Raw genomic sequence first — 12,836 nt, 5'->3', positions numbered from 1 at the left:
CACAAAATAAAAAATCAAATTCATACTCCCTGTCCGCAGAATCCATAAAACGAGTGTCCCACGCTGATCGGCTGCTCTCCGGCGATACACTGCCAGGAGCGAAGCTCCTAGCAGTGTATCGCGTACTGTTCCGGAGTTCAATGGCTCCGGCGTCTCGGTTAACAGCAGTACAGCTGCGTTGAACTTTCCCACGCAGCACTGCCGTTAAGCGAGAGTGCCGGGGTCAATGACCGCCGGTAAACTCGCTCGCGCATGCGCAGTGACACACCGACAGGAACTATGGCTCCTGTCAGTGTGTTGCTGCAGCCGTAGAGAGCAGACATGTCTCTGGATGTGTCTGTTCTCCATGGAAAATCTTCGTGGGATACGTGGCACTTAAATACGTGGCAATTAAATACGTGACACGTGGCACTTAAATACGTGATACGTGTCACTTAAATATGTGGCACTGAAATACGTGATACGTGGCACTGAAATACGTGGCACTTAAATACGTGGCACTGAAATACGTGATACGTGGCACTGAAATACGTGATACGTGGCACTGAAATACGTGATACGTGGCACTTAAATACGTGGCACGTGGCACTGAAATACGTGGCACTGAAATACGTGATACGTGGCACTTAAATACGTGGCACGTGGCACTGAAATACGTGGCACGTGGCACTTAAATACGTGGCACGTGGCACTGAAATACGTGGCACGTGGCACTTAAATACGTGGCACTGAAATACGTGGTACTGAAATACGTGGTACTGAAATACGTGGCACTGAAATACGTGGCACTGAAATACGTGGCACGTGGCACTGAAATACGTGGCACTGAAATACGTGGCACTGAAATACGTGGCACTGACATACGTGGCACTGACATACGTGGCACTGACATACGTGGCACTGACATACGTGATACGTGGCACTTAAATACGTGGCACTTAGGCTATGTTCACATTTGCGTTGTGCGCCGCAGCGTCGGCGCCGCAACACACAACGCAAACAAAAACGCAGCAAAACGCATGCACAACGCTGCGTTTTGCGCCGCATGCGTCCTTTTTTTGATTGATTTTGGACGCAGCAAAAATGCAACTTGCTGCGTCCTCTGCGCCCGGATGCGTGCGCTGCAGTGACGCATGCGGCGCAAAACGCAAGTGCGACGCATGTCCATGCGCCCCCATGTTAAATATAGGGGCGCATGACGCATAGCTGGATAGAGCTGGATCCGCGGGCTGTGATCTGGCCTACGCTCCGCACTCGGCGGAGCGCTGTCATTCAAAACACGTCCACTCATTTTGGTGTTTAGTCCCAAAATGGAGGATGGAAGAAGAAAAGGGTTGGACAAGGAAATGACATCATTTCTTTCTTTTTTTTCCCCCACTGCAGTTAAGCTTTATTTGTGTCAAACACAGACAATCTGCAGAGAAAACTGCATAAAAAACCGCACTAAAAACCGCACTAAAAACCGCATCAAAAACCGCACCAAAAACGCACCAAAAACGCACCTGCGTTTTCTGCCAAGAGCTGCGGTTTTTGTCCTGAAAAAAAAAGGATTGAAATCAGGATCGTGTGAACATACCCTTAACAGTTGCCGTTTTATTCAGTGAGAAATCTAAATCACCTGAATACTTGGTAATTGCCCTTTGCTTTCACCAGTTCTTCTAGTTACTTGTACTTGCACACACATTTTGAAGGAGCTCAGCAGGAGGTTGTTCCAAACATCTTGTAGGACTGACCCAGATCTTCCGTGGATGTCACTTATGCAGATCCCTCTGTCTCTTCATATGATCCCAGACAGACTGGATGATGTGGGGCCAGATCATCACTTCAAGGACTCCTCATTTTGCTTTACCCTGAGGATATTTCTTAATTACATTGGCTTTATGTTTGCGGTCGTTTTCCTGCTGTAGAATACATTTGGAGCTAAGCAGGTGCATCCCTGATATGACATTATGGATAAGTATCTGCCTGTATTTCTTAGCACCGAGGACACCATTAACCCTGACCAAACCCCAACTCTATATGCTGAAATTCAGCCTCAAACTAACAAGGACCCTCAATCATGCTTTATTATTCCTGCATACCCTCATCATTGTGCCGCTGTCAAGCCCTGCTTGAAGCAAACTTCCTTCTGTTGCAGCCAAATATTTCACATTGTGACTCATCAGTCTGCACCTGCTGCCATATTTTTCTGCACCCCGGTTCCTATGCTTTCATGCATAGTTGAGTTGCTTGACCTTGTTTCCATGTCGAAAGGTATTTGAGTTTTTTGTCTCAAAATGTTCCTTGAAGACCACATTTGGCCAGGTTTCTCTGGACAGTTAGGTGGATGTAGCTGGTCCCAATGGTTGCTGCAATATCTCGGCTAATGGTACTGCTGGACCTCGTCCAATTTCAAAGATAAGCAAGCATGATGCGTTTTTGATCTACTGCACTAAGTTTCCTTGGCCGAAAACTGCATCATTGGTCCTCGGTGTTGCCCATTTCTTGGTGCTTCTTCAAAAGAGCTTGAGCAATCACATGTTGAAACCCCAGTCTGCATTGAAATCTTTTTGATGCAGTATAACTACCTTGTGTCTTGTTGCTATTCTCAGTCCTGTGGGTGTATGACTTGTGATCTGAAACTGTCTTCCACATCCTCACCTTTTTAGCAGTTTGGCTGTTCCTCACCCAGTCTTAAGCCTTTTTGTTTGTTAATGACTGTTCCATCTTACAAATGAAAATGATGCTCATTCTCACCTGTGTGGTATAATTGGTTACTCATACGCCTGACTATAATCCTACAAAATCCCTGACTGTGCACATGTACCTGGAAGAAGTGATGAAGGCAAAGGGCGATCATCAAATATTGATGGGGATTTAGATTTCTCTTTTGTTCATTCACTTTGTATTTTGTTAATTGATAAAACCAACTATTATCGCTTGTATGTTTGGAAGCTTCTTACTTTGCAGTATTTGTTTTCCACACCTGCCAAAAAAGTTGGATGTACCCTTTTATATTTTCTTTCAAACCCTTCATTCTTGCTTCTTCAAAAGATTTATTTTGCAAATACTCCTTCTGTTCTACCAGATCAAGTAGGTGTTAGAATAGAATTACACAATTTATTTAATCTCCAGATCTCTTATTGTTGTCCCTTTACATGCAGGGGTTAAACCTCAAAAAGGTCACATACTTTTCCAAGCTTAGTGGTAGTTGTAGTTAACGGAGTTGTCCTTTCTCATACCGTATTTAAAATCTGTTATTTTCATACTGCTGATTCGTGACCATGTGCAAAGTTCATTTGCTGTCAGATTTCACATGCGGACTAGACTTCTGCACTTTCCAGTAGAAGAGAAGAGAGATCGGTCTAGTCTGTATGTGATCGCTAGTGTGCAAATCGGGGAATCGCAACAGCAAGTGCTCTGTGAACGGTCAACATTCGGCAGTCTGAAGACTTTTCATATGAGTTGGACAACCCATTTTAGTAAAGTTTTTTTTCAACTAAATTTAATTCGTTTTCCCTTTTTTGATGTATTGGTTCTCACACAGAATTTTACTCTTTGGATGTAATAAATAATGTTTTCATTCAAAGCAGGTAGCCATCATTTTTTTTATAACAATAATTTAGGCATACAGTGTCTAATTTCGGTTATCTGACGACTTTCCTGTGTACACTGGTAGGGTCTTGAGGTTTTTTAGAGCGGTCTCCTCTGGTCATATATTGAATGGTCACTCATTCATTTGAGATTGAAAAGGGGCTTAATGCAACTTCTGTAGATAACATCGGCCAGTGGCCGAAGGAACTTACCAGGAGGTTATGGATGTCACTTGTGTAAATCCTTCTGTGTCTTCATGTGATCCCAGACAGACTTGATGATGTGAGATTAGGGCTCTGTTGGAACTTATCAAGAATTTCAGCAACAGTGCGAAACCTTTTTTTTATGTTTTGGATTTTGTTTTGTTTTTAATTATATCCTCATTTAACATTAGAAGCAAAACAGATGTGATTTAAAGGAATCGTTGAACTGTTATTTTTTTGCCTGTGTTTTTCAGTGGTATGGCTAAAAAAAAAAAAAAAAAACAAAACTAAAGGGAACCTTAAAATACCACTTCCTAGATGTCACTGAATAAAATATTCCAGTTGGATATCTTTATTAATTACATAGTGGAATGCGTTGAGAACAATAAAACATAAAAAATGATCAATGTAAATCACAATTAATATCCCAAGGAGGTCTCGAACAGAAATGATACTCAAAATCAAATTACTGGCGGATACAACTTTAGTGGAAATGCCTCAATACAAGGAAATGATGCTCAGTAGTGTGTGGCCTCCACGTGTCTGTATGACCTTCCTACAATGTCTGGGCATGCACCTAATGAGATGGTGTATGTGCTCCTGTGGGAGCTCATCCCAGACCTGGATTAAAGGATCAGTCAATTCCTGGACAGTCTGTGATGCAATGTGGCTTTGGTGGATGGTACGAGACATGTCCCAGATGTGCTCGATTGGATTCGACTCTGGAGAACAGGCAGGCCAGTCCATAGCATTAATGCTTTCATCATGCAGGAACTGCTTACACACTTCACCCACCTGAGGCCTAGCATTGTCATGCCTCAGAAGGTACCCAGGGCTCACCTACATATGGCCTCACAATGGGTCAGAGGATTTCATACTGGTACCTAATGGCAGTTGGGTTACCTCTGGCTAGCACATGGAGGGCTGTGCGACCTTTCAAAGAAATTCCTCCCCACACTGTTACTGACCAACTGCCCAACCAGTCATGCTGGAGGATGTTGCAGGCAGCAGAATGTTCTCCACGGCGTCTGATCTCATGAAAAGCAGAGTGCCAATGTTGACTGTGCCCATCTTGGTGTTCTCTGGCAAATGCTAATTGCCCTGCACGGTGTTGGGCCTTCCACTTGTAGACGTCGGGCCCTCACATCACCCTCATGGAGTCTGTGTCTGACAGGTAGAGCTTGCACAAATGAGGAGGTAGTGGTCCTGCTGCTGGATTGTTGCCCTCCATGTCTCCTGGTGTACTGGCCAGTCTCCTGGCATCTGCTCCATGCTCTGGACACTGAGCTGCCAGACACGGCTGCCCTTTTGGCCACAGCTCGCATTGATGTGCCATTCTGGATGAGCTGTACTACATGAGCAACTTCTGTGGGTTGTAAACAACGCCTCATACTACTATACAGTATCTCTAGGGGTGAGAGCAATGACAAAATGCAAAATTAATCAAAACAGATAAAAAGGATGAGAACAGAGAAATGGTCTGTGATCACCCCCTGCAGAACCACACCTTTTTATAAGGATTCTTGTTCATTGCCTATCATTTCTACCGGTTTGCTCAATTTGCACAACAGGAGAAATTGATTCACAGTGGGTGTTGCTTCATTACCTGACTTGTTGATTTCACAGAAATGTGATTTGTCTTGTAGTTACATTGTGCTAAGAGTTCCCTTTATTTTTATGTATGTGTAAACACTGTCGGGCAGGTAAGCAGGGGAGAGGGAAAAGGGTATTGAGGAAGGAGACAAGCTTTTTATAGTGCTGGGTCACACCTTGTAGATTTGTTGCGGTTTTTTTTTTTTTTTTCTGTACAGATTTATCGCTAAACCTAAACTGTTTCCAGCAAAGTGAGTGAGATCCCTGAAGTCTCATGCACACGTTGCTTTTGTATTCCTTGCGTTTTTGCTGGAGATTTCTCCTATACTAATGAGTGGGGGAAAATCTGCACCAAAAAACACACCTACAATACCGTTCAAAAGTTTAGGGTCACCCAGACAATTTTGTGTTTTCCATGAAAACTCATACTTTTATTAATCAAATGAGTTGCCAAATGAATTGAAAATCTAGTCCAGACCTTGACAAGGTTCAAAAAAAAGATTTTTATGTGAAATAATAATTTTCTCCTTCAAACAAAGAATGCTCCCTTTGCAGCAATTACAGCATTGCAGACCTTTGGCATTCTAGTAGTTAATTTGCTGAGGTAATCTGGAGAAATGTCACCCCATGCTTCCAGAAGCCCCTCCCACAAGTTGGTTTGGCTTGATGGGCACTTTCTGCGCACCATACGGTCAAGCTGCTCCCACAACAGCTCAATGGGGTTGAGATCTAGTGACTGCGCTGGCCACTCCATTACAGATAGAATACCAGCTGCCTACTTCTTCCCTAAATAGTTCTTGTATAATTTGGAGGTGTGCTTTAGGTCATTGTCCTGTTGTAGGATGAAATTGGGTCCAATCAAGCGCTGTCCACAGGGTATGGCATGGCGTTGCAAAATAGAGTGATAGCCTTCCTTATTCAAAATCCCTTTTACCTTGTACAAATCTCCCACTTTGCCAGCACCAAAGCAACCCCATACCATCATATTACCTCCACCATGCTTGACAGATGGCGTCAGGCACTCTTCCAGCATCTTTTCAGTTGTTCTATGTCTCACAAATGTTCTTCTGTGTGATCCAAACACCTCAAACTTGGATTCGTCTGTCCATAACACTTTTTTCCAGTCTTCCTGTCTCCAATGTCTGTGTTCTTTTGCCCATTTTAATCTTTTCCTTTTATTAGCCAGTCTCAGATATGGCTTTTTCTCTGCCACTCTGCCCTGAAGGCCAGCATCCCAGAGTCACCTCTTCACTGTAGACGTTGACACTGGCGTTTTGCGTGTACTATTTAATGAAGCTGCCAGTTGAGGACCTGTGAGGCATTGATTTCTCAAACTACAGACTCTAATGTACTTGTCTTGTTGCTCAGCTGTGCAGCGGGGCCTCCCACTTCTCTTTCTACTCTGGTTAGAGCCTGTTTGTGCTCTCCTCTGAAGGGAGTAGTACACACCGTTGTAGGAAATCTTCAGTTTCTTGGCAATTTCTCACATGGAATAGCCTTCATTTCTAAGAACAAGAATTTACTGTCGAGTTTCACATGAAAGTTCTTTTTTTTCTGGCCATTTTGAGAGTTTAATGGAACCAACAAACGTAAAGCTCCAGATTCTCAGCTAGCTCAAAGGAAGGCCAGTTTTATAGGTTCTCTAATCAGCCAAACTGTAACGTACTTGCGCAAGGGTTTTCAAGAGTATTCTAACCATCCATTAGCCTTCTTACACAGTTAGGCTACTTTCACACTAGCGTCGTGCACTGCACGTCGCAATGCGTCATGGAGAAAAAACGCATCCTGCAAAGTTGTCTGCAGGATGCTTTTTTTCCCCATAGACTAACATTACCGATGCATTGCGACGCAGTGCCACACGTCGCAACCGTCGTGCGACGGTTGCGTCGTGTTTTGGCGCACCGCCGCTACAAAAAAAGTTACATGTAACATTTTTTTTGTGTGTCGGGACCGCCATTTTCGACCGCGCATGCGCGGCCGAAACTCCGCCCCCTCCTCCCCGTACCTTACAACGAAGCAGCGGAAGCGTCTTAAGACTGCTTCCGCTGCCAACGTCGGGCATTTTCTTCACAGTATGCGTCGGTACGTCGTGTACCGACGCTAGTGTGAAAGCAGCCTTAGCAAACACAAAGCACCATAACACTGGAGTGATGGTTGTTGGAAATTGGACTCTTGGAGTGATGTTACATTACAAACCAGACATTTGCAACTAGAATAGTCATTTACCACATTAACAATGTATAGAGTGTATTTCTGAATCATTTAATGTTAGCTTCATTGGAAAAAACTATGCTTTTCTTTCAAAATTAAGGAAATTTCTAAGTGACCCTAAACTTTTTGACCCGTAGTGTATATTACTCAGTGTTTTTCTTGCAAGAGATGCAGAAATGGTTCAGGAGTTTCTGCCCCAAATACTTAACGTGTGCACATACCCTTGTGGTTCAGAATTCCACTGTTCTGGCATTAAAAAATGTAATAAAAAAATATTTCCAATCTGCACCAAAATCCAATGCAAAAATGCGGTAATCAGACCACACTGCCATTTGGTATTTTGGTTCAGACACATGCTGACAAAAGCAGGATTGTTTTTTTTTATTTATTATTTTGTATTTAGTTTGGTTTGTTTCTTATGTGTGTATTTGTGGCTTTGAGTCTTGAAAGCTTTTGTCTATCATGTTGAAAATCTGGTGTCTCCTTCTTTTAGCACTTGAGACACAAAAACCAACTGGCTCTTCCAAGTTAAAGTTACCCTTTGAAATTTACTAATGTTGTATCTGGCAGGCACCAGGACAGTCTGTAACCTTGCAGATGCAGCAGTTACTCCGCTAGAGGGCGCTGTTGCAGCTCGTAATTTTGCACCAGAAGTGACTTGGGATCGTGATCAATTCTGACATTGGGGCGGCCTGTTGCCCTTTTTGTTGGAAGCCAGACAGGCTAGAAGTGTATGCGGTCATTCTCTAGTATGATCTGTGGTTTACAGGGATTGTCGGGATAGGTCATGAATTTGAGATCAGTGGCGGTCCGACACTTGGCACCCCTACCCCTAAGTGAGTGGGATGTAAACTGCAGTAGCCACTGAGCCATGTATGGATCTGCAGTGTTCTTCCCATATATATCTTCTATCGTAGCCCAGCTGATTGGTGGGGATGTTGGGTGCTGGATCCCGCAATTTTGAATGTAACAATTTTTGTTATTATGAAAATAAAATGTAATCCCTCCCAGCTTTAAAAATATATAATTGCTTATCATTTAGGAGATAAAAATAATTTAGAAATAAATAAAATAAATAATTGTTGTTTTTTTTTGTTTTTTTTTCTACAGTCTTTATTGTTTTAACAGCCATTCCCTTTCACTTTTCCATTGATGTAGCTGTACGAAGGTTTTTATTTTTCCTCACGCTTTGCTGCAGCTTAATTGATGTAATTTTTCGGTACATAATACATTTTGATCACTTATTCAAGGTTTTTGTTGTTTTTTTTTGCTGGGACACTTATTTTTGGGAATTTAATGTACAGTTAAAATTTAGTATCTTCGGAGATTGGAAAAATAACGTCTTTTTTTAATGTGGTTTTGAATATGTAAAAGTAAGGATGATTTTTAAAAAATTATCACTTTATTTTAATTTTTTATTCTATAATTTTTTTTTTTTTTTTAAAGGGAACCTGTCACCACGTTTTTGGAAGATGGGATAAAAATAGCGTTAAATAGGGGCAGAGGTGGGCGTTACATTAGTGTGTTTGTTATGCGTTTATTACCCACCTAAGTTGCCGAAATACCTTTGCAAAGTCTCCGTTTTCGCCTGTCAATCAGGCTGGTCGGGTCAAAAGGGCGTGTTGTCTTCCCCCAGATTTTGCGTAGTTTTCCGTTGGTGGCGTAGTGGTGTGCGCATGCCCAAGGTCCCGAATCCTCTGCCAGGGGATTTAAGAGCGCGCTGTTCGTTATTTCATTGGTGATCGGTGGGCGCGGCCATCTTCCTTTGGCCGCGCGTGCGCAGAAGCGGCGCTCTGCTGGCCGCGGCTTCAGGAAAATGGCCACCGCGATCTCCATCTGCGCACGCGCGGCATCCCGCGGCCATTTTCCTGAAGCCGCGGCCAGCAGAGCGCCGCTTCTGCGCACGCGCGGCCAAAGGAAGATGGCCGCGCCCACCGATCACCAATGAAATAACGAACAGCGCGCTCTTTTAAATCCCCTGGCAGAGGATTCGGGACCTTGGGCATGCGCACACCACTACGCCACCAACGGAAAACTACGCAAAATCTGGGGGAAGACAACACGCCCTTTTGACCAGACCAGCCTGATTGACAGGCGAAAACGGAGACTTTGCAAAGGTATTTCGGCAACTTAGGTGGGTAATAAACGCATAACAAACACACTAATGTAACGCCCACCTCTGCCCTATTTAACGCTATTTTTATCCCATCTTCCAAAAGCGTGGTGACAGGTTCCCTTTAAATTTTGATCTGTGATCGTTAACAACAAATGTACTGCAGCATATTGTATATGTAAAGTGAATGGTGTAATTCAAAGCTTCATCTCGTCCCGCGAAACAACACGCCCTCGTACGACTGACGTCAGAACAGTCTTGGCTCTTGGAAGAAGGGGAGGGACATGCCCAAATTTTCTGAAGTTGGGAAGGGGTTAAGTACGACTTTGTATACAGGCTCTGCCGCCTCTGTCGTAATCCCTATATACCTGAGGCCGGATTACGTCAGGGGCGATGAGTAATAGTGTTGCAACGTGCTCGCTGCTCCAGTGATCGCCTCCGTAATCAGACCTCTCCCACATGTGATCAGGCGTTCAGCAATGTCGGCCCCGTATGGTCTGTATCGTCCTTCCTGTGTTTCCATCACTTGTTTATTCAGCTTTTTGCCTTTTTATTATTGATTTGTTGTTTTACCTGTCTGTCTAGCTTATTTTCTTCTGTTTGAATTTTTAACCTATTTTGCTTTTGTTTTTTCACATTTTAAGGGAAGAAGAAAATCCCAAAGTTGTCTAAGCTCCCGATCTTTGATCAGCCGGATCCCACTCCACCCACGTAAGAAATATATGGCATGTTATGCTTTTTTTCTTCTTTTGTGTCCTGTTATGTAAGATTAATGACTATTTTGTACCTGGAACGAGCAGCACACAGTGTCAGGAAGTGTTTAATTTCCCTACAGCGCTCCCAGAGGTGAAATTAAGTATTACAGTTTTATTTTAAAAATAAATGGCTGTTGGTGTAATGCATGAACCAGTTGCTTTCTCCAGAGCAAGAAATGCTTTCCACTTCAGATAAAAGGTGAAGATCCGAAACGCAGCCCTCCTTAGTATTTATTATGTCAGTGGATGGAAAACCCATTCTTTGACTCCTTGCTTTATATCGAATGCAAATAATTACTAAAGCTAACTATGCTGTTGCATTTTTGTTTAGAACTTTGCATTGTCATTCCTCCTGGTAATGAAGGAGTTGACTTGAAGCAAACATTCACCTTCTCCAAGGGGCTTTGTAGGCACACACCCTAGTGACAGGAAATATCAGTTCCAGGAGGAATAATGCAGGATTGGTACAATTTGTATTCAAAAGTTCTGGAAAAGGGGATGTTTGCATTCACTGACAGCAAGCCGTAAAGAAAAAAATAAAAATAGAGTTCCTTGGAGTAAAACATGCATAAGGGTCTTAATATTAAGAGGGTCTTGCAATGGCTGTGCCTTTCCTGTGGGAGGGTCTGTGTATTGCTCGCCCAAGTCGGGTGTAGGGACTTCCTAGGAATATCGGAGGTGCCACAGAGCTGACGATCATAGTGGAACTGCCGCTGAAAGAATCCCCAGCTGTTACATTCCTGGCATTCCAGCTGTGACTGAATGGAGCTGGGCGCCTCTGATTGAATACTTCTTCTCTGCATTGTCCCTGACTCACTGTTGCCCCCTGCTGGTGCGCACTTGCCATTACTCCTCCACTTGCAGGTTCTTCTGCTGATATGGAAGCACTTTTGATTCAGATAGCAGCAGAAACGACTGGTGCAAAGAAGTTGCCACCTATAAATGTGCTCAATTGGTACAAAGATTTATCAGTGGCGACATCTGCACACATTTTTATGGCACCGCAGACACATGCAGTGGTGAGTGAAGAGAGATATATATATATATAGATAGATAGATAGATAGATAGAGATACATACACACACACACACACACACCACTTGCTGCCTGCAGGCATTATTCCTGCTGATTCTGCTATTAAGGCTGAGATCAGCGATAACTCCTGGCTGTTTGACCCCCTTAGATACCGCAGTCGTTTGCAGATACAGCTTCTAAGCGGATAATTGGAAAAAGTGGGCTCTTGTCCACCCATCACGGACCCTTAGGCTTATAATATGCTATAGCGAAGTAGACGGAGGTGTCAGACAACTGACTTTACATTATTACATGGGTGGGAACTGTGTTGGCCCAAACTAGAGCATCTGATCTGCAGCACTATGTTACCGGTACGTAAAATTTCCGTCTTTCTTTTTTAGGCCACCACGTGACTTAGACTCGAAAGCATGCCTCCTAATTGGAGATAAGGTTGGTGGTTTCATCAGAAATATCTACTTTTTACAGTTTATGCATAGCTGATATTTACATCAAATACTAAACTACAGTCTGTAAAATTCCAGAGCTGCATTCACGATTCTGAAGACTTCAGAGCTGAATTCTCCCCCTATATCCAAATTAATTGGTGTCTACTTAGAAATTACTTTTCTATATTTGCAAGTTGTATCATTACTCCAACACCAGCAGAATAGTGAGTGCAGCTCTGGAGTATAATACAGGATGTAACTCAGGATCAGTACAGGATAAGTAATGTATGTATGTACACAGTGACTGCACCAGCAGAATAGTGAGTGCAGCACTGGGGTATAATACAGGATGTAACTCAGGATCAGTACAGGATAAGTAATGTAATGTATGTACACAGTGACTGCACCAGCAGAATAGTGAGTGCAGCTCTGGGGTATAATACAGGATGTAACTCAGGATCAGTACAGGATAAGTAATGTAATGTATGTACACAGTGACTGCACCAGCAGAATAGTGAGTGCAGCACTGGAGTATAATACAGGATGTAACTCAGGATCAGCACAGGATAAGTAATGTAATGTATGTACACAGTGACTGCACTAGCAGAATAGTGAGTACAGCTCTGGGGTATAATACAGGATGTAACTCAGGATCAGTACAGGATAAGTAATGTATGTACACAGTGACTGCACCAGCAAAATAGTGAGTGCAGCTCTGGGATATAATACAGGATGTAACCCAGGATCAGTACAGGATAAGTAATGTAATGTATGTACACAGTGACTGCACCAGCAGAATAGTGAATTCTGCTCTGATTGTTGAGTGAAGCTTCAGATAACATTACACATGTCTGACCTGATTTCATCAGCAAAAAAATGTACTTAGGAATTCCTGCCAGACTCCATAGTCATCCCTGGCGGAGGTTAT

The 12,836-nt window shown here is 43.1% G+C and overlaps 1 protein-coding gene across 3 annotated transcripts in view; it reads left to right on the top strand.

Moving 5' to 3' along the window:
- Nucleotides 1-12,836, top strand: part of MAP2K6 (mitogen-activated protein kinase kinase 6) — a 106,150-nt gene that overhangs the window by 34,341 nt on the left and 58,973 nt on the right. For 2 of the 3 annotated variants that reach the window (XM_077253449.1, XM_077253448.1), the window contains 2 exons: nt 10,338-10,404; nt 11,864-11,912. In XM_077253449.1, the coding sequence (XP_077109564.1) occupies nt 10,338-10,404; nt 11,864-11,912 (116 nt within the window). Of the gene's footprint in view, nt 1-10,082; nt 10,189-10,337; nt 10,405-11,863; nt 11,913-12,836 lie in introns of those variants that run through there. The other variant, XM_077253450.1, reaches the window with a different exon arrangement.

The sequence above is a fragment of the Ranitomeya variabilis genome, chromosome 4, assembly GCF_051348905.1.
Source record: "Ranitomeya variabilis isolate aRanVar5 chromosome 4, aRanVar5.hap1, whole genome shotgun sequence".
Taxonomy (NCBI): Eukaryota; Metazoa; Chordata; class Amphibia; order Anura; family Dendrobatidae; genus Ranitomeya; species Ranitomeya variabilis.
The sequence above is the reverse complement of the archived record's forward strand: the minus strand, read 5'-3'. Positions and strand labels throughout refer to the sequence as shown.